This window comes from Vitis riparia, chromosome 2 (assembly GCF_004353265.1).
Source record: "Vitis riparia cultivar Riparia Gloire de Montpellier isolate 1030 chromosome 2, EGFV_Vit.rip_1.0, whole genome shotgun sequence".
NCBI lineage: Eukaryota > Viridiplantae > Streptophyta > Magnoliopsida > Vitales > Vitaceae > Vitis > Vitis riparia.
This window is the reverse complement of record NC_048432.1, coordinates 2,452,825-2,475,802: the sequence shown is the minus strand read 5'-3', so window position 1 is coordinate 2,475,802 and position 22,978 is coordinate 2,452,825. Positions and strand designations below refer to the sequence as shown.

At 29.3% G+C, this 22,978-nt stretch overlaps 1 protein-coding gene across 1 annotated transcript; it reads right to left on the bottom strand.

Annotated features, from left to right (window-relative positions):
• Positions 1-17,887: 17,887 nt before the first annotated feature.
• On the bottom strand, positions 17,888-20,446 carry LOC117934019 (methanol O-anthraniloyltransferase-like). Its single transcript, XM_034855617.1, has 2 exons — positions 19,835-20,446; positions 17,888-19,212 (listed from the first exon to the last, which is right to left on the bottom strand). Exons 1-2 carry the CDS (start codon positions 20,279-20,281, stop codon positions 18,304-18,306), a joined length of 1,356 nt encoding a protein of 451 aa, XP_034711508.1. The 5' UTR covers positions 20,282-20,446; the 3' UTR covers positions 17,888-18,303.
• Positions 20,447-22,978: the final 2,532 nt, after the last annotated feature.

The window sequence follows — 22,978 nt, the reverse complement described above, 5'->3', positions numbered from 1 at the left end:
TGACTTTCTCTCCATTGAATATTAAGGGTTACTTTTCATCCGATTAGGAAATCAAAGGTATGTCTAAAAAGGTTTGGCTTGTAGCATATAAGGCTTCTTTGAGGTATAAAAAAGTTTGGTGTCAATTTTGGACTAAAAAGTTTTTTAAAATGCTTTTTCAAAAAGAAGGGGATGCTCATGTGGTTAATCCCTATTAAGCAATTAGCTTGCTCAAATGGCATGAAACACTTAAGCGGAGTGCTCAAGTGGTCTAAGCCTCCTCAAGTGGTCATGTCTGTCCTATTGAGTTTAGAAACGTATTTTGAATGAATTTCACTCAAACTTTAATTTAGAAACTTAAGATACTCAGAGTCTTTTGACTTGAGCTTATATATACCTATCTAATAACCCTTTGAGGGTTAAAGATTCGGGCTAAGAGATTAGACTTGTATATATGTAAGAGTTGAGAGACCTCTTATTCTTTAGAGGGACTCTTTGAGAGAAAGCCTTATTGCCACACCATTTCTGATATCTTTTTTAAGGATTTGGATTTTTGAATTGTTGGTTGAAGAATTAAATCCCTTTGAAGGCACCAGATGATCTATTAGGGAGCAACAGAGTGTTGTTGTGTCACATATGTAGATCAAGTTATAGGTACTAAAGAGTAAGTCTTTAGGGTAAAATGACTAGTTAAATTTGTGTAACTTGATTTCAAATAGTGGATTTAGATTGATAGGTCTTAAACCTCATGGTTTTTTCTCTACAAGTTTGTGGGGTTTTCCACATAAAAAATCTTGAGCCGCATTGTCTATTTCTTTATATTTGTTATTATGTTTGAAGTGCCTAGATTAGGTTAATTTGATTAATCTTAATATATTGCAAGGCTTTCCTAAAAAGTGCATATCTATTTATTCCTGCTTTTTTTCTAGTTGATAACTTTGAATATCTTAGTTTGATTGGTTAATTAGTTATTGAGTTAGATGATTTGTTATCTTGGTGGTTGTGGTGGTTATACCCATAACCAATTATTGATTAATTTATTGAGATTATTGTTGAGTTTGCTAGGTTGGTTATTCTAGTAGTTATTATTACTATTATTATTATTATTATTATTATCTCCAACATATCTCAACATATATGATTAATCTTTGGATATCAATTAACCATAAAAATTAGTTTTTTATTTGGAGTGAAATCTTAAGATAAAGTTTAGACATATTTTATAAATAATTTATTAAAAAAAATTAAATCACCCATCTACCCCCATCTGGGTGTTCCTTATCAGACTTTTGATAATTTTCATCATCATAGTATTAGTTAATTATTGACATGTGACTTTTAATGAGTAGACAAAATTTCTCTTAATACATATTTTTTTCAACATTGATTATTGGTAGTTAGCGACAACCATCTACTCAAACTGGTAAGGAGTTCTTCATACACTTAATGATTTCTTGAAACATCACAAATTTCCTTCAATGTTAAGGTTTATTTTTCAACAATGGCCAATGCTAAGACTAAGGTTGGTTTAGGTTTTAAAAAAGGCTATGTTTCATATCTCTAGTTTTGTTGTGTTTTTAGATAAAAAGGTCCTCATGTTTTTCTGTGAGTTTGATGTAAATTTTTGTGCTTGTTCAATTTCACAATAGTTCTAAATATCAACTACCTTGTTGGATTTTTTATTTTTATTTTGCTTCTCTTTCATATGGGCCCCATTTTTTTTTATTGTTGTTTCCATGATTTTAATTTCATTCTTTGTTTCCATTCTACTTAGTGTCGGCATTGTATTATCTAAGGTCTCTATAAGAATTTTTAAATTTCCATAGTAGAGAATGACACTCATCCTTTGCATCATTTTTATCACACTTCTGTAAAATAAGAGGAGAATGATCGGTCATTTTCAAGGAAAGGTTTTATTTTAAGTCTTTGTACTTATGTTATCTCTCCTTATTCATGCATCTAGAATTTAATACATTTATGACACTACATTTTCATTTTACAAAATGTGTATAGGAAAAAAGAAAAAAGAAAAAAAGAAGAAGAAAACATACTTAGCAAGCTTGAAGGAACACTCAAGGTAGATTGCCTAAATGGAACGAAACTCACATAAGAAAATGGAGTTCTCAATACTATGCCTACTAGGAAGATGGTGCAATGCTCAACTAATTAGTGTTAAGGTTGAATACGTGAAAGTGGAGCCAGATGTGATGTTTACTAAAGGTTAAAAATAAGTGGGTTTTGTATTCAGATAGATATCATAATATCTAAAATCATTCTCAATCATTGAGATACATTAACATAATTTATATTTATTCAACCTTCCTACTTTGGTTAATTTTATGGAAAAATCTATAAAGGCAAATACATTTAGAATATTGGGAACATAAATAATTTTGATGAGTAAAATTGAATAATAATTAAGTTACCAAAATTCTTCGTTGTACATGCAAACACAACTATTTAGTGAACCATATGTTGTTTTTTTCATAGTCTATGTAATTGGACACAGGTTTGCCATTGTTTAGCTCTCATTGCAACCCTGAAATCATACCTCAACATTCAATACTACAAATGAGCATATTCTCAACCTTGAATTCAAGCAACACCCAGCCATGGATTGGGCCTTAAACTAACCACAAAGTAAACTCCTTCTTGTGTTGTTTCACTACCCATGGTGGTGTACATTGAAGGCCCCTCCCATAAGTACTTAGAAGTCCATTATCTCGATTTCTTTTTCATATCTTTGATCACACATTAGGCTAGTTTCTTAAGTTGGAGTGTGAGACTGTGGTACTAAAAATACTTTACTTTGATATTAAAAAAGAAAAAGAAAAAATGAGAGCTATTGATAGCTTCAATAAACATAACACATCTTATTTTTATTTTGATGTAAAAAAAAAAAGTGAATTATTGCAATTTTATTAAAGCTGGATCATCTTACACACAAAACTAAAATAAGGTTTTTTTTTTTTGAAAAAAAAAAAATAAGATTCCTTATATGTGAAAACTCTTTTCAAAGAAAGAAACCCTTAAAAATAAAATTCAAGTAAAATCTCTTAATCAACAAACACAATCTAGTGTTCAATTGTAAAAGACTAATCATGCATACTACTTAAGAATAGTAGTCCCCTTATATATAATGGTAGCTAGAGTGGACCCCACTCTTTTTAAAAATGTACTAAACATTGATTCATTGAACTCTAGCCTTCAAATATATAAAACCTAACACATATTGGTTATTTGAATCCTAGCCGTCAAATAATGATCTATGAACTTCTTAATTCTCTCATGAGAAGAAGAAGAAAGTACTAAACATGAGTCTATCTTCAAGTAATAGCTTGCAGGATTGGATCAAAGATTTAGCAAATGGTAATCTTATTCTAATTTGATTTGTATTACTTTGGGATTTATTTAACTTTCACTCATTTGAAAGTAGATCAAGTCATATCTTTCAATGAGAAAAATCTTCGAATCATCAGTTTCTTCTAGAAATCATCAGATGTTATTTAACTCTTTGAGGGATCTTCAAATATTCATCTTTTCAAGAAATCTTTAATCTTTATGGAATTTCTTCAACAATTGTAAAAATTTTGGTCGGTGTTTAATGAGTGCAATGAAATGAGAGGAACCTTCTACTTATTGGGTTTGAAATTTTATTTTAATATTATCATTTTCTTTCCTAGAGATAATCATCTTATTTATTGTCACAATTATCATTTATTTTAATTATCATAATTAATTAATTAAGAAAATTATAATATTTTTTTCTCACAATTAATTGATTTCTTATTATTTTAAATTTATCAATTTTTTTTTTTTTTTTTGCAAGATCCATCTGACAAGTGTCAATTGATAGGACATTGAGTCTTTTTATATGTTGGCAGTTTTGTTTTAATTTATGTTTGGCCATAGAAGTCTTCTTAGATTGTGACTTGCTCTCCATTGAAGATGAAGGGTTACTTTTCATCCAACCGAGACATCACATGTATGTGTAAAAAGGTTTGTATTATGGCATATAAGGCTTCTTTAAGGTTTAAAAGGTTCAGTATCAATTTTGGACTTAAATTTTCTTTTTAAATGATTTTTTAAAAAGTAGGGGACACTCAAGCGGTTATTCCTAATTAAGCGGTCAACCCACTCAAGTGACATGGAACACTCAAGCGGAGAACTTAATCGATCATGTCAGTCCTACTGAGTTTATAAACATATTTCGAATAAATTTTACTTAAACTCTAATTTGGAAACTTAAGATACCCAAACTCTTTTGGCTTGTGCCTATATATACCTCTATAATAACCCTTTGAGGGCTGGAGATTCGAGTTAGGAGATTAGAATCATAGAGATCTAAGAGTTTAGAGACCTCTTATTTTTTAAAGAGACTCCTTGAGAGAAAGCCTTATTCCCACATCATTTTTGATCTCTTTTTCAAGGATTTGGATATTTGAATTGTTGGCTGAAGACCTAAATCCCTTCAAAGGTACCAAATGATCTACTAGGGAGCAACAGAGAGTTGTTGCGTCGCAAATGTGGATCAAGTTGAAGGTACTAAAAGTAAGTTTTTATGGTAAAGTGGCCAAGTTAATTTGTGTAACATGATTCAAAAAGTGGATTTAGATTGGTAGGTCTTAGACCTCTTGGTTTTCTTTTTTCACAAGTTTGTGGGGGTTTTCCATGTAAAAAATCTTGTGTCTCATTGTCTATTGCTTTATATTTGTTATTATGTTTGAAGTGCCTAGATTAGGTTAATTTAATTAATCCTAATATATTGCAGGGCTTTCCTAAAAAGTGCATATCTATTTATTTCTGTTTATTTTTTAGTTGATAACTTTGAAATCTTAGTTTGATTAGTTAATTGGTTATTGATTTAGATTATTTGTTATCTTGGTGGTTGTGGTGGTTATACCCATAACCAATTATTGATTAATTTGTTGAGATTATTGTTGAGTTTGTTAGGTTGGTTATTCTTGTAGTTATTATTATTATCCCTAACATATCTTAACATATATCATGTCCTTTGGATATCAATTAACCATAAAAATAAGTTTTTTTTTTATTTTATTTGAGGTGAAATCTTGAGATATAGTTTAGATAGATTTTACAAATAATTTATTTAAAATTTTTTAAATCACTCGTTCACCTCCTCTAGGTGTTTCCTATTAGACTTTCGATTATTATTCGAGTGGTATTTGAGAAATAACCATTTTTCATCGACATATTATTAGTTAATTATTGATTTGTGACTTTTAATGAACGGACAAAATTTGTCTTTGCACATATTTCTTTCAACATTGATCATTGTTAGTTAGTGGTGATGAAAGATTACTTTTCATCCAACTAAGATGTCACAGGTATGTCTAAAAAGGTTTGTCTTGTGGCTTATAAGGCTTCTTTGAGGTTTAAAAAGGTTCAGTATCAAATTTGGACTTGAAATTTTTTTTAAATGATTTTTCAAAAAGCAAAGGATGCTTAAGCAGTTAATACCACTTAATATCATGTTAGTTTTGCCGAGTTTAGAAATGTATTTTGAATGAATTTCACTTAAATTCTAATTTTGAAACTTAAGATACCTAAACTCTTTGGCTTGTGCCTATATATACCTCTCTAATAACCCTTTGAGGGTTAGAGATTCGGGCTAGGGGATTAGAGTCATAGAGATCTAAGAGTTTAGAGACCTGTTATGCTTTAGGGAGACTCCTTGAGAGAAGCCTTATTCCCACACCATTTTCGATCCCTCTTTCAAGGATTTGGATCTTTGAATTGTTGGTTGAAGACCTAAATCCCTTCGAAGGTACCGAATGATCTACTAGGGAGTAACAGGGAATTGTTGTGTCGTAAACGTGGATCAAGTTGTAGATACTAAAGTGTTAATTTTTAGGGTAAAGTGACTAGGTAAATCTATGTAACATGATTTTGAAAAGTGGATTTAGATTGTTAGGTCTTAAACCTCGTGATTTTTTCCCTCCACAAATTTGTTGGGGTGTTCCATGTAAGAAATCTTGTGTCTCATTGTCCTTTGGATATCAATTAACCATAAAAATCAGTTTTTTATTTGGGTGAAATCTTGAGATATAGTTTAGACAAATTTTATAAATAATTTATTTAAAAAATTTTAAATCACCCATTCACCCCCTTTAGGTGTTTCCTATTGGATTTTTGGTTATTATTCGAATGGTATTTGAGAAATACCTATTTTTCATCAACATATTATTAGTTAATTATTGATTCGTGACTTTTAATGAGCTGACAAAATTTGTCTTTGTACATATTCCTTTCAACATTGATCATTGTTAGTTAGTGGCAACAATATATTCAAACCGGTAGAGAGTTCTTCATACACTTAATGATTTCTTGAAACATCACAAATTTCCTTCAATGTTTAGGTTTATTTTTCAACAATGGCCAATGCCAAGGCTATGGTTGGGTTAGGTTAAGAACAAGGTTATGTTTCATATGTTTATTTTTGTTTTGTCTTTTTAGATAAATAGCACCTTATATTTTTCTGTGTGTTTTATGTAAATTTTCATGCTTGTTCTATTTCACCATAGTTTTAAAAATCAACTACGTTGTTTGATTCCATTTTTTTATTTTTAGATTTACTTCTCTTTGATATGGTCCCCATCTTCTTTATTGTTGTTTCCATGATTTTAATTTCATTCTTTTTTTCCATTCCATTTGGTGTTGGCATCATATTGTCTAAGGTTTCTATAAGAATTTGTAATTTTCCATTGTAGAGTACAACACTCATCCTTTGCATCATTTTTATAATACTTTCATAAGTTAAGAGGAGAATGATTGGTCATTTTCAAGGAAAGGTTTTATTTTAATTCTTTGTACTTATGTTATCTCTCCTCATTCGTGCATATAGAATTTAATACATTAATGACACTGCTTTTTCATTTTACAAAATGTATATAGGAAGAAAATAGAAAATAAGAAAACATGCTTAGCAAGGTTGAAGGAACACTCAAGGTAGATTGCCTTAACAGAGGGAAACTCACATGAGAAGAACATGGAGTTCTCAATATCATGTCCACTATGAAGGTGGTGCAATTCTCAACATGTGATGTTTACTAAAGGTCAAATATAAGTGGGTTTTGTCTTAAGATAGATAATATAATATCTAAAATCATTCTCAATCATTGAGATATATGAATTTAATTTATATTTATTCAACCTTCCTACTTTGGTTAATTTTATGGTAAAAATCTATAAAGACAAATACATTTAGAATATTGGGAACATAAATAATTTTGATGAGTTAAATTGAATAATAATTAAGTTACCAAAATTCTCCATTGTACATACAAACACAACTATTTAGTGAATCATATGTTGTTATTTTCATAGTCTATGTAATTAGACATAGGTTTGCCATTGTTTAGTTCTCATTGCAACCTTGAAAGCATACCTCAATATTTAATACAACAAATGAGCACATTCTCAACCTCGAATACAAGTAACACCTAACCATGGATTGGGCCTTAAACCAACCATAGAGTAAACTCCTTGTGTTGTTTTGCTACCCATGGTGGTGCGCACCGAAGGCCCCTCTCATAGGTGCTTAGAAGTGCATTATCTCAATTTCTTTTTCATATCTTTGATCACACATTAGGCTAGTTTCTTAAGTTGGAGTGTGAGACTATGGTACTAAAAACATTTTATTTTAATGTTAAAATAAAAAAAAGTAGGGCTATTGATAGCTTTAATAAACACAACACATCTTATTTTTATTTTGATGGAAAAGAAAAAGTGAATTATTGCAATTTTATTAAAGATGAATCATCTTACACACAAAACTAAAATAAGGCCTTTTTGTGGGGGAAAAAAAATTAGGATTCCTTATGTGTGAAAACTCTTTTCAATGAAAGAAACCCTAAAAAAAATATTAAAATTCAAGTAAAATTTCTTAATGAGTAGACACAATCTGGCATTTAGTTGTAAAAGACTAGTCATACATACTATTTAAGAATAGTAGTCCCCTTATATATAATGGTAGCTAGGGTGGACCCCACTCTTTTAAAAAACCTAATACACATTGATTCATTGAACCCTATCCTTCAAATATATAAAACCTAACACATTGGTTATTTGAACCCTAGCCATCAAATAATGATCTATGAAATTCTCAATTCTCTCATAAGAAGAAGAAAAATACTAAACATGAGTCTATCTTCAATAAAGAGCTTGCGAGGTTTGCTCAAAGATTTAGCAAATGGTGATCTTATTCTAATTTGATTTGTATTACTTTGGGATCAATTTAACTTTCACTCATTTGAAATTAGATCAAGTCATATCTTTCAAGTTTTATGGTTCCTCTATTTTCTTGTTGAGAGTTGAAGAAATTTTGTGCTTATACAAGGAGCTTTTTCTGGATTTATTTTTTGGGAAAGCAAAACCATAGATTGGGAGGTATTTTTTTTAATGCCTAAGAAATTATTACAATCTTAAATTCTCTTCTATTTTCCAAACTTTAACCAATAGATTTTGTGAGCTCGAAATTGAAAGAATAGCAATCGTAAAATGGGAGTGTCATTGTGTCAAACAAGAGGGCATCCATGTACTTCATATTTGAGAACCATAAAGTTCTAATCACCATGTTGAATAAAATCAAAGATGCTTTGAATTTTATGTGAGCAATGAACTTCCTCAATTTTTTCTTGTTTCTCTATGTTATTTGTATAAAGAGAAATAGGAGGATAAAGTCTTCATTATTTTCTTACTTTTTCTTTAGTTTTTTATAGTTTAATATTACTTGCTATCATTCTAAATCAATGATATCATTTATCATTTTCTTACATTTTCTTTAGGCTTTCATGGTTTAACACTAGTTAGTATGCCTTTTGATACAAAACATTTATGGGATCGATGTAAGTCAAATGTGACTTTTTGAACTGATCCTAAACTTACACATGCTTTCCCTACTCTTTATATTTCATGATCAATTACAAAATTTGATTTATATTAATCTTAAACTTACATATACTTCTCCTACAATTAATATTTGACAATGGATTTTGAAATTTGATATTATTCCAACTCTTAAATAAATCATTAAATAAATGTACCTCAACATTTTATCTGGGCTAGATACTTATCACTATGTCATTTTACTATTGTCATTTTAAATGTGATTAGTTGATCATTTTGTTTTTCTTAAGTTTTGATACTTTGTGCAAATACTAGTACCATGTTTGAGTTTTAGAAAATTGTGGTTTCCATACAGATTCTTATCTCAGGGTAATTTCCATCTTTGAGAAGATTGTAGATTCTTGCACCGAGTTGAAGCATGGCTAGGCTCTACAGAAGATTAGAGGAAGATTTGGGACAACTTTAGGCAATTTTGATAGCTTGGATTAATTCAATAATAGAAATAGCAATAAAGCTCAAGTTGGCATAGGTGTTTGAGGATTACTGTAAGGAAAATGACTCTATTCTTGTATTAAACATAAATACATGGTTATACTTGTAACATTGTGTTGACAATATTGGGACCTAGAAAGTGCTTATCTATATATATAAATAAATTGTTTGGACTGGATAATTTAGATAATATTGGGTGACATTCATTTTACCATAGTTTTACACATCAACTATCATGTTATATTTTTATTTTTATTTTTATATTTTTTTATATTTTATATTTTTAGTTTTTGCTTCTCACTCATACGGGCTCCATCTTCTTTATAGTTTTTTCCATGTTTTTAATTTCATTCTTTGTTTCCATTTCGTTTGGTGTTGGCATCTTTTTGTCTATGGTTGGTGTAAGAATTTGTAAATTAATTTCCAAAGTTGAGTACAATACTCATCGTTTGCTTCATTTTGCATTTCAATTCTTAATGATAAGAGGGGAAAGAACTGTCATTTTCATAGAAAGGTTTTATTTTAAGTGTTTTCAATTATACTCTCTCTCCATTCATGCTTCTAAAGTTTAATACATTTGAGACATTATATTTTCATTTTAAAAAATAGGTATAGGAAAAAAGAGAAAATAAGAAAACATACTTAGCAAGATTGAAGGAACAATCAAGGTAAATTGCCTTAGTAGAAAGAAACTCACGTGAGAAGAAAATGGTGTTGCCAGTATTATGCTCACTAGTGATGAATTTCTCAACCAACTCGTGTTACGGTTGAATATGTGAAAGTATAGCAAGATACGATATTTAAGAAAGGTTAAAGTTAAGTTGGTTTTGTATTTAGGTAGATACTACAATATCTAAAAAATCATTCATAATCATTGAGATATATTTCATTTGTATTAATTCAGCCTTCCTATTCTAGTTAATTGTATCATAAAAACCTATCAAAACAAATATATTTAGATTGTAAGGAAGATCAATAATTTTGATGATTTAAATTGCATAATAATTAAGTTGCCATAATTTTCCACTGCATAGTGAACCATATGTTTTTATTTTCAATGGTTATATAGCCTCTAAAATTGGAAATAAGTTGGCCATTGTTCAACTTCCATTGCAACCTTGACATCATACCTCAACTTTTAATACTATAAATGAGCAAATTCTCATTCTCAAATTCAAAAAAATCCTTGCATGGATTGGGCCTTAAACCAGCCATAAAGTAGACTCATTCTTTGGTTGTTTTGCTGCTCATGGTGGTGTCCGCCCAAGGCCCCTCCCATGGGTGCTTGACAGCACACTATCATAACTTCTTTTCCATATCTTTGATTGCAAATTAAGCTAGTTTGTTAGGTTAGAATGTGAGACTGTTTGGTATTAAGCTACTTTATTTTGATGTGAAAAATAAAATAGTAGAGTTGTTAATAACTTCAATAAACATAAAACATCTTATTTTTATTGGGATGTAAAAAAAAATTGAATTATTATAATTTCATTAAATATGAAACATGTTACACACTAAACTAAAATAAGGCTTTTTCTATAAATAAAAAAAAAATTATGATTCCTTGTGTGTGAAAACTCCTTACAAAGAGAGAATCCCTTTAAAAAAAAGGACAAAGCTATTAAAATTCAAGTAAAATCTCTTAATGAGCCCAAACAATATGGTGTTAAATTGTAAAAGACTAATCCAACATAGTAGTTGAGTATAGTAGTCCCATTATATATAATGATAGTTAGGATGGGCCCCACTCTCTTCTTAAAAATGTACTTATAATTGATTCAATGAACCCTAGCCTTCAAATACATAAAAACCTAACACACATTGGCTAGTTGAACCCTAGTCGTCAAATACCGATCTATGAAATTCTCAATTTTCCCTAAGAATTGTATTGCTTTGGGATTTCTTTAACTTTCACTCATTTGAAAGTGGATCGAGTCATATCTTTAAATTTTTATGGTTCCTCTATTTTCTTCTTGAGAATTGAAGAAATTATATACTATACAGGGACCTTCTTTGGCTTTAATTTTTGGAAGAACAAAACCTTAGACTAGGGAGTATTTTTCAATGCCTAACAAATTATTATTATCTTAAATTCTCCCCAAGTTTCAAAACTTTAACTAATACATTTTGTGAACCCAAAATTGAAAGAATATATGTAGTAAAACGAGAATGTCGTTGTGTTAAACAAGAGGGCATCCATGTATGTCATATTGGAGAGTCATAAAGTTCTAATCATGATGTAGAATAAAATCAAAGATGCTTTGAGTTTTATATGGGCAATGCAACTTCCTCAATTTTTTCTAGTTTCTCTATGTTATTAGTATAAAGAGAAATAAGAGGATAGGGCCTTCATTATTTTCTTACTGTTTCTCTAGTTTTATATAGTTTAATATTATTTGATGTTATTCTAAATTTAAGACATTCTTTATCATTTTCTTACCTTTTCTTTAGGTTTTCATGGTCTAATATTGGTTAGTATGCCCTTTGATACATAACATATATGATATGTAAGTCAAATGTGAATTTTTGTATTGATCCTAAACTTACATATACTTCTCCTACAATTCATATTTGATTATGAATTCTGAAATTGATTATTATTCCAACTCTAAAATAATCCAGTAAGCAAATGTACCTTAATATTTTCTTTGAGCTAGATATTAATCACTGTCCTTTTTACTATTGTCATTTTAATTGTTATTTTTTTTCTTGCCTTTGTTATTATGTATAGATATTAGTACCATCTTTGAGTTTTAGAAAGTTGCAGTTCTGATAAAGTTCTTGAAGGTTATAAAATCAACATGGTTTGAAGAAAAAACTCTAAAACTCGGAGAAGTGGTGCTTTTTTGGAGTGTGACCCCGATAGGAATGGAAATATCTGTTGTAGATATTTTACTGCTAGTAATTTCCGTATCTAAAAGGATTGTTGATTCTTGTATCATGTTCAGGCATGGTCAGTATCCACAAAAGATTATTCAAAGATTTTTGACAGATTTGCACCATTTGGATAATATGTACTAATTCAATAGTAGTCCAAAATGAAACAATAAAACTACAATCTCTAATGTTAGATGTTTGAGTATGGAAAATGTTGCTTCTACGTGTGCACCATGTCTAGATGAAATATGGGACAATAGATGGGATAACATAAACAAAGATAAGTCTAAAGTTGACAAAAGTATTCTAGGATTACTTTCAAAATAATATCTTTGTGGTTGTGTTAAATATAAATATATGGTTATGCTTGTAACACTATGTTGAAAAGTATTAGCACCTAGGCTATGGTTGGGTTAATTAGGTTAAGAACAAAATTATGTTTCATATGTTCATTTCTGTTGTGAGTTTAGACAGAGAGATCTTTGTCTTTTTGGTAGGTTTGATGCAAATTTTTATGCCAAACCCATTTTACCATAGTTTTAAACATCTACCATGTTATATATATATATATATATATATATATATATCTTTTTTCTTTTCCCTCAAATAGGCTCCAACTTTACTGTTGTTTCTATTATTTTAATTTTGTTCTTTGTTTCTAGTCCATTTGTTGTTGGCATCTTATTGTCTAAATTTTTTGTAAGAATTTTATGCGAAGCCCATTTTACCATAGTTTTAAACATCTACCATGTTATATTCTTATATTATTATTATTATTATTATTATTATTATTATTTTTATTTATCCTTTTGCTTTTCCCTTAGATAGGCTCCAACTTCTTTACTATTGTTTCTATTATTTTAATTTTGTTCTTTGTTTCCATTCCATTTTTTGTTGACATCTTATTGTCTAAATTTTGTATAAGAATTTTAAATTTCCTAAGCGGAGTACAGTACTCATCCATTGCATCATTTTCATTTGATGTCATTTTCATGAAAGGCTTTATTTTAAGTCTTTGCAATTAGGCTATCTCTCCATATTCATGCTTCTAGAATTTGATATATTAATGACACTTCACTTTCTTATTAAAAAATATGTATAGGAAAAAAAGAGAAAAAAAAAAATTGGTTAGAAAGCTTGAAGGAACAATCAAGGTAGATTGCCTTAGTGGAAAGAAACTTATGAGAAAAGAGAATGAAGTTCTCAGTATTATGCCCACTAGTCAAGAAGGTTGTGGAAGTCTCAATAAGCTAAAATTAAGCTTGAATATGCGAAAGCAGAGCAAGATGTGTTGTTTGGGAAAGGTTAAAGATAAGTGGGTTTTGTATTAAGGTAGATACTACAATATCTAAATACTATTAAGGATATGAAAAAAAACCTATCAAAACAAAAACATTTTGATGGTAAGGAACATGAATAATTTTGATGAGTTAAATTGCATAGTAATTAAGTTACCAAAATTTTACATTGTAGATACAAACACAAATTTTTAGTGAACCATTTGTAATTATTTTTCATAGTTAAATGGATCTTTTGTTTATATAATTTTGATAACTTTTACTAGAGGGCCCATTAAGCTACATGCTCAATGAACCATGGATACAAACTAATCCTACAATTATGATAAAATAAAAAATAAAAATTGAAGTTCATAAATGAATGGAGGTAGATTTATAAAGTAAAATAAATTGATTACATGGTATTTAGTTCACCTTTTGTTGTGTAAAAATTTCCTTATTTAGGCTTTTTAGATGCTATTACCAATATTTTGGTGGCCTTGCACAAAAATTCATAGTCAAAGAATAAGAATAAAGTTAACTTCATTCATACCCCCTTAAGGTTTGAGGTAAATATACCTAGTCACCAATGGTTTTAAATTTCGATGAGTTGGCACCCTTATAAATATATTTCATTTATAAAATTATCTTTTAGAGAGATTTTAGGTACATGTGTTAAATATGCCCCAAAAAATAAAATTTTATTCTTTAATTTTTTTTTAATAGTTTGAATATATCCACAAGGGTGTTAACTGAAGAAAGTTGAAACCAATGATGGTTTAGTGTATTTACCCTAAATCTCAGGCAATGAGAGTGAAATTAACTCAAAAAATTATTGTCTCATAAATATTTTATATGTTTAACTACAACTCAGTTGCAATTAGTATGGAAGGTTTTTCTAAGTTGTGTGGTTATGAGTTATGCAAGGTTCTATTTCTCTAAATTATAGAATTTGAGTCCTAAGAGTTGGTCAAGGTAAACAAACTCCTATGACACCAAGCCCTTCCTATATTTTCTCCCTTGTTCTAATTATTTTTTTTTTTTAGTCAAGTGTTTTGATTGACTATAGATGAATTCAATGGCTGAATTTTATGTTCAAAGAATGGTGTTTTAGTGGCTGCATGTGAATGAATATGGAGCTGAATTTTGTGGTAAAACAATGGTGTTTTGGTGGTTGTATGAGCATGAATTTGGGGGCTGGTTTTGTGGTAAAATACTGGGGTTTAGGTGGCTTTAATGGGGAGGCTTGAGGTTCAATTCCTTAATGTTGTTTAATGTGAATATTATGGCTGCATATAGAGACTTCTCATGGCTTGATTTTCAGTGGAGAAGACAGTAGCAACTAGCAATTTGGATATCACTTTGCATCACTGGAATTGGAGGTAAGTGTTTAAGACTTCCTTTCTTTTTTTCTTTTTATTCTCCATCTTCATCGTCTTCTTCTATTATTTTTCATCATTTGGATATGAAGCTTTGTCATACTTAGTGTGGATGTATAGGCCACACAGATTGTTGATCAATGGATGATGATGATATATTGATTTTATGTTGATGCTTGTTGTGTGTTAATTGTATGATTAGAACTAACTCTTCTTTTATTTATTTATTTTACCAAAGAGTCATTGGATAAACATACGAAAATTGGCTTTTATGTGAATATATGAATGTGAATCCATGTCTCTTTGATTTTGTATTTTTGGTTAATGGATGCTTATAGCTCACCTTTCACAATACACACTTGAAACTAATAGATGATCACATGTTTAGGCTTGATTAGACACTTGCTTAGGACACTTTTATATCATAATTTGGCACCTAAAATAAATCACTAATAGTCTTGTATACAACTGAATTTTAGGTTCACATTAGTTCACTAGCAAGTTCACATTCACACACTTTGACTTCTTTTGATTATTTGGTGTTCGATATTTCATATGTTTTAATGCTTTTAAAATTGTTTTCAACTCTTTCCATAAATAAATCAATCCTTCAACCTCATTCAAAATTCATCATTAGGTCATTAGGTATGAAAATCTATTTTTCAAAAGTCGTGCTATTAAATTCGGATTATTTAAAGCCTTCCTAAAATTTTTCTAATGATTGAATGATGTTGTAGACTTCCTAAATGTATTATTCAAAATTATTTTTCAATTAATAGATATAAATGAATATTTCTATAGGTTCATTTTCACTAGATTCTGGACACTTGGAATTGTTTCCTAAAATTAATTATTTAATGACTTCTTTAATTCCTTTCCATGTTTTTTCTTTAATTTAGACTTATTATATTTAACCTTAGGCACCTGAAACACTCAAAACCGATTTCCCAAGTAGGAGATATAATTTTTGTTTTTTGCTCCTATTATCCTAGTTCTTTTTTAGAGTTAAGGTATTGTTTATTTAATTCTCAACATGTTATGTGTGTGATCATACTTTGTGGTTATTATACATATTGAATAGGTTGTAAAAAATTTTGTAGGATTTTCAAACATCTTTGAGTTAGTCAAATAAATTAACTTTTACATGTCATGGAAATATGCTCTATTTTTTACCAATTGGGAGTTTATGAAAATTCGTATTAAATGGGACATAATTAAATAATATTACCTTTTGGGTTGTAGTCTAGACACATAAGAGAGGTTGCTTAATTTTTTTTCATGATGAAATTCCACTTCTAGATAATTTTTTAGGATTTATTTTTTAAACTCTTCTTTTCTTATCACATGATCATTATTCTATGTAGACCCAATTTTGATTTAATCTGGTATTAATTGGCATATAATTATTTAATTTTAACTTTTGGATTGCAATTTAGACATGTTAAAGATGTTGCCCAATTTTTATTTTGATGAAATAACACCTTTAGATATTTATTTGGAATTTATTTTGTAAAAACCTTTATTCTGCTTTGTTAATGGTGTTATGTACATTTTGATAATTCAACCATCTTTGTGCATGCTTATGAGCTCTTTTGATTATTGATTCACATTCTAGATATATTATATGCACTAGTTGAACTTTCCTTTAGATCAAAATTCTTCATGTGGTATTTTATATAGACTAATTTTTTAAAGTGAACACATGATTAACTAATTCTAAAATTTTAGGCATGATTGTTATATCTTGTTTCCTTATAATCATTCTTTGTCATCTTTTACTTCATGATTGGAGATGTGTTATATATTATGTAGTAGGATTTAACCTATGTTTTTATATTCATTATCATTATTTGTGAATTAACTCAATCTTTTTATGAAAGCACTTCATATGCTATCAAAGTACGCTTCCTCTTTTCCCTATCTCCTTGTTTCTATTAGTGTGTATATTCTATTCTCATGATTGATCCATCTTGCCTTGCTTGATTCCTATGTTATCATATCATTACTTCTTAATTTGAGTGAAATGCATATTATATATATTATAAGATTATTGCTTGTGAACTAACTCTCTTGTTTATGGAAGCGCTTAATATGTTATTAAGATACGTTCTTTCCTTTCTTTGTTTATTGATTCTTTAAGTGTGCATAACTTGTTTGAGTATTATTGATTATGATTTCATTTTGCTTTGATATATTTCTTGATCTTGGTATCCACTGATTTATATATTAATTATCATAGTTACCTCAATTTAATTAGTAAAGACTTATTTTAAGGCTTAGAGGGGTGTTACCTTATGGTATCTTATCGACAGGTAACCTGACTTCTAGACTTGGACTCAATTTTCAAAGACATATTTTTTTCAAATAAAAAGTTATTTTTAGGGTTTTATTTCTTATTTTATTTTTCATTTTAAAATACACAAAAATAAGTGGAAACTCCAATTTTTATAAAAATCAAATTTGCACTAAAAAACGAGTCTCGCCATTGAGTTGGAATGTACATGAAAAATATGGTTCCACACTATGGTATACCATTAGATTGGTTTTGGTTCCACCCACTAATATGTAAGGAACATTTGAGGCTACCTGCTTCCATAAGTTTCACTATGTTGGGCACTTCTGTCAACAATGTTCCAATTTTTTTTTAATATATACACATTTATTGAAGAATATATATATATATATGATTTGAGACTTTATGAAAATAACACATGTAATACAAGTTTATTTCATGTAATTAGGCTCATATTACAAACATGCCCTATATCATTTTTTAAAAATAAATATATTTGATCTTTATCCTTTGTTTGTGTTCAAAAGCCCCTTTATTTCTTTAGCTAAGTGACTAATTTAATTGGATATTTTTTGTATTAATGGTTCACTTTACTACCACTTTTTAAGAGATTTGTCATAATTTAATTTATGGAGTTCTGTATGAGAAGATAAATTTCTAGTTAAAGCTTTTTTGTTAGCTTAATTACTACTTCTCATGTCAAGCTTTCCACAGCTTTCAACTTTGACACTATAAAGTTAATATTTCTCAAAAGGTATAGCAAACACAAATTCACAAAGAAGACCTACCCTTTTGTCTTCCTAGCCTATAGCTCTCTTCAAAAGAGATATAAATGCTTGCATGCATCCCCAAACAAATGGAGTTTATCAAGACATGTTTCTACTTGCAAACACTAATGCTATGCATGGAAATCCGTAGCTCAGTTTCTTTCCTAAGAGGATGAATGGCTCACACCACTGGCCAAAGTAAGTATTCAACAGCACTCGAGCCTTCAAGCCAAATACATTGCCTACTATTGATGTAACACCTATCACTAGTAATCTCCACCCTTCTACATTTAAATTGTGAACTTTTTTAAAGAGATCCTAAGAGAAATTAAACTGCTTAATTATTAAAATCCATGTAGATACTCTTTAATTTAGAGCATGGATGTAATAAGTCTAGCAGGCTCTGCCTCTTTTGTCATTCTCTTTAGCTCCTGCTCAAACCTTTCCATGACTGGCGGAGGCAGGCATATAGGTATAACATTCCCTTCTTCTCCTTTGCTGTTCCTAAACCGCATACAGAAGCTAATAATAGACAAAGCCCTAGCAGGCCCACCATAGATTGGCTTCCCCCACCCGAAGTTGACCTCTCCAAACCCGGCACGTGTGACATCTGAAACAATATAGTTCCCCGGCTGCGTAAATAAGGGGCGGCCCTTGATGACCATCAGATCTGCCACTGATTTTATGTAATCTTGGCTCATTTCCGCCTTGGCTTTCTTCAATAACCTTATCGCATATTCCAATGGGTTTTTACATAGCATTCCAGCCTTAGTAATTGAAGCTGGATACACAAAGGCATTTCCATAGTATCCTGGAGGCAGATCGAAACCGCGCTTGCCTCGCATATTAATTAAGCATGAAATGCGAACAACCTCATCAGGGTCTACTGCAAATGCAATTGTGCGGCATCTCCATACATATGCTATTAGAACCTCAAACGTCGAGCAGGAACCGAGGCTTGCAGGAAGTCCGTTCCTAAGTGCTCTTATCTCCTTGGAGCCAAAGAAGAATGATCGATGAACCAAATTATTTTCGTCCATGGCCATTAGTGTGCCCTTGGTGTTGGTTACCTCCTCGTATTCATGATGTATACGGGTTATTCGAGGCGGATTTCGTGCATTTAACAGCTCTCTTTGCCATATGGGCAGCAGAGATGGCACAGACAGACCTTGAGCCATCTCGCTTATGGCGTTGAGGAATTGGATCAAGCCAAGAGCATCACTCATTGTGTGGTTTAGGCGCAATGCAAATATAAATCCTCCACACCTCAATCGGGTCACCTGCATTGTACCAAGATTTCTTTATCAATATATGCTTTAGCAACATATTAAACATAATATTTATTACTTAATAACTTAAATTTATTAAGTTAAATTATTTTTAAGTTGTTAATTTAAAACTTATTATCTAAATATTAGGCTATGGTCAAATTTATTCTAAATCATCAAATTGAGTCAATGACATATTTACCCTTATTAATTTTGATTAAATTTATTCTAATTGACTTTAATTTATATTTATTTTCATTAATTTTAAATAATAAATATATTTATAAAACATTCATATTTATGTTATTGTAGATATATGAAAATAACCATAAAATATTTATTATAAAAAGTGGTTTCAAAAAGTTATTTTTAGTATTTCAGAAAACTAAATGTTTTGACTTTTTCTATTCACTTAAAAAATTAAAAGATAATCGATAAGTAAAAAAAAAAAATTAAAAACAAGTAGTTTAAAATGCGAAAGTAAATTACATTTAATATTAAGTTAAAAAAAAAAAACAAATACCACTTGAGTTAACTATTTTAATTTAATATTTAAAATTATTTAAATAAAATAACTTTAAGTTGTAAGATTAAGTTATTTTACCAAATATCATTGATAATGAAGAATATTTACCTGAATTAAGACAAGAGGGGAACCCAGAATTCCCCCGGAGCCAGGGACATCATACAGAAGCTCCTCGAAGCAGGGACACATTGGTTGAATTGCATCACCAAGATTCTCAAGTGTGGTATCGGCATCGGCTTCAATGAACAAGACCCCTTCACCGGTGCAGTCCACCATGAGTTTTCTATTATCCCCTTCAATCAGCCTGCCTGCAAATGGGTAGTAGTATACAAGCGTCTTACCTAGAGCTTCTCTAATGACCTTTACAGGGTCTTTTCCTTTCATTAAAGCATTGTTCGGGTAAAACATTATCACAGGAATTTGAAAGCGAAGGCCTTCTTGATCATCTATATCAGAAAGCTGCTTCACCTCTCGTGGGGTAGGGTTTGTAGGCCGAACAAACTCTGGATCACACCGTTTAACCGGGAATACTAGAGGAGACGATGACGACGCCATGTCCTTCCAGGCAAGGAGTTTGTTGATGGAATATAGAAACAATGATAAGAGAAAATTGCAGTTTATGTGATGGTCTGCTTTGAGAAGAAGGTAGCTGATATTTGTAGTGTACGACAATAATGCGGCCGACCATTTTGCTCAACCTACACACGGTTTAGATAAGGGGTAGAATTTTTGTGAATTTTTCTCTCCAGGCCCCTGGAAGCTACAACACCGTCTAGATAAGAAATAATTGGTTAGAAGGGACGAAATACTCCTCATATTTGTGAATTTATCCCCTCCAATGTTTTTGTTCAAAAAGTAATCTATTTTTGACATAAATGCCCTTAATCATTTCAAGTATTTACATTTAAAAGAAAGGGTTATTTTTACAAGAAAAAATAAGGACATTTTTATTAAAATGAAATCAAAAAATGATAAAGGGTTAGATTTTCAAAATTGGGTTCCCAATGACCCCTTTAATCAAACAACTCTTTAGATAATAGGTAGAATTTTGGGTATATGATCTTTCGTTAAACGAAATTCTGATACCATATTAAAATATTAATTTTCTTAAAAATTTAAGCTTATAGAGTTGAGTTCACAATATATATCATGCTCTTTTGGTACCTTTTAAACATGTTTTAAATCTTTTGTTCAAAATAATCTTTTTTTCTTTTTTCTATTCAAAATTTACGGTTTCAAATGTAGTTTTATTACAATTCTAAAACCACATCGCATTTTCAAAATTTACGGTCTCTTTTGGTTAATTTGAACAAGATTATGAAATTATGGTTTTTTTTTTTTTTTGATAAATTGAAAAAAATAAAAGAAAAACTCAAATGAACTACGAGAAAATGACCATTTTGACTCAAAATTCCACGTGGAAAGTATTTCATTTACATATCTCGGACCACAGACAGGATAAGGTGGCTGCGTGTGAAACTATGTGGTCTGTATTCGATGATGTTTGATACCATGGACTTTTCAGCAAGCCGTACCAAGATATCAAGCATACACCTGCCATGCATTAATTGATTAAGAAGGGTTCCCATTCAAAAACCACAAAAAATAGAGCGGTTGTTGATGTTGAGTTATCATTTGACTTAAGTTGGATTAAACACATGAGGGGTAAATAAATAGAGAAGTGCAAACTTGAGATCAAAGTTTGGATTCTAATTAACAATTTAACTTAAAAAGTAATCGACATATGATTTGACTTTTTAATCACATATCTAAAAAGTATAAAGGTAGTGTTTATTTTTTGACTAAATAAAAAAAATCTAAATATTTAACATTTTTTTTATTAAATTAAAAGTAATTTATTGATATTAATCAATATAACTAAAGTAAACCTATTGATATTAAGTTCATTTTAATTATTTTGATTGATATAGTTCACTTTAATTATGCGGATTAATATGAACATGTTACTTTTAACAAAATAGAAAAAAAAATATTTTGACTTTTTTTATTCAGTCAAAAAAGAAACACTATTAATTTTACAACCAATAATTGAAATAAATAACTTAGGCCTTATTTGGTAACTTTTTTTTAAAATAGTTATGAAAAAATAATTTTTAAGAATAGTTTTTGAAAACTGTTCTCTAATGTTTTGTAGAAGAACCTAAAATTGTTTTAAACCTGTTTTTAATATTTTTAAATACGTTTTAAAAATAATTTTTATGTCCATAACTTTATTTTTAATCATTATTTATGTTTGTATAATTATTCTTTAAAATAGCTCTCAAAAAACAATTGAAAAAAACTAATAGATGTTATCTGAAAACACTCTGTTTTTTATTTTTTGATAATAGAAAATAGTTTATGATTGTCAAATGTGGTTTTCGGTTTTTTTGTTCTAAAAAACAAAAAACTGTTCTTGAAAACAGTTGCCAAATAGGACCTTAAAGTCTTAAAGCAAATTGCTTTTAGCAAAAAGCTAAAAAAACAAACATCCTCCAACCTTTTTTTTTTTAATCACTTATGAACCAATAGATTTTTAAAAAGGAATAAAAATAAACGATGAACAATTTTATCATTTTTCTCAATCATTTATCACTTTTTATGTAATTGTTTGTTTGTTTTTGGTTTTAGTACTCCAATAAACAATAACAAGTGAAAAAAAAAAAAAAAACCACAAGGAAAGTTGATAGAATTTTTTATTTTATTTATTTATTTTTTTGTTTAGTTTTCTAGGAAAAGGTTGATAAATATAAAAATTAAATCTTTTAGAATACCCTTTCCCCAAACATTCATCACCTTTTTTTATAAGAAACATGGGAAAGGAAATCGGTTAACATTTTCTTCTTTTCTTACATATTTTCCATGTTATACGTAGATAATAAAATCATTTACCCTGCCAAAATCATTTTCTTTGCCATCTTTGGTTCCTTAAAAGAATAAATAATATATAATGAATGAAAAAGATGAGAAAAATTTATAAAGTTTTTCATTTTTTTTTTTTTTGTTATTCAAGGAAAAGTTGAGAGAGAAACTATAATTTTATATATTTTAAAAGCCATACAACCCTAAAATTACATATATTTTTATTCATTCTCCATTTTCAAGTGCTAAAAAATAAATATAATAATTGATAAAAGTATCTATAATTTTATCAATTTTACATACTTTTAAAACATGTGATATTATACCTTTAGATATCCTTAAAAGTGTTCGACTTTGTAATATATATATATATAATATATATATATATAT

Bases quoted from the DNA above. Each gene is read 5' to 3' on its own strand.
- LOC117934019 (XM_034855617.1), bottom strand. From the start codon at position 20,281: ATGGCGTCGTCATCGTCTCCTCTAGTATTCCCGGTTAAACGGTGTGAT. The intron at 19,213-19,834 runs GTAAATATTCTT...GGTACAATGCAG, and splicing joins CCCCTCTTGTCTTAATTCAG to GTGACCCGATTGAGGTGTGG.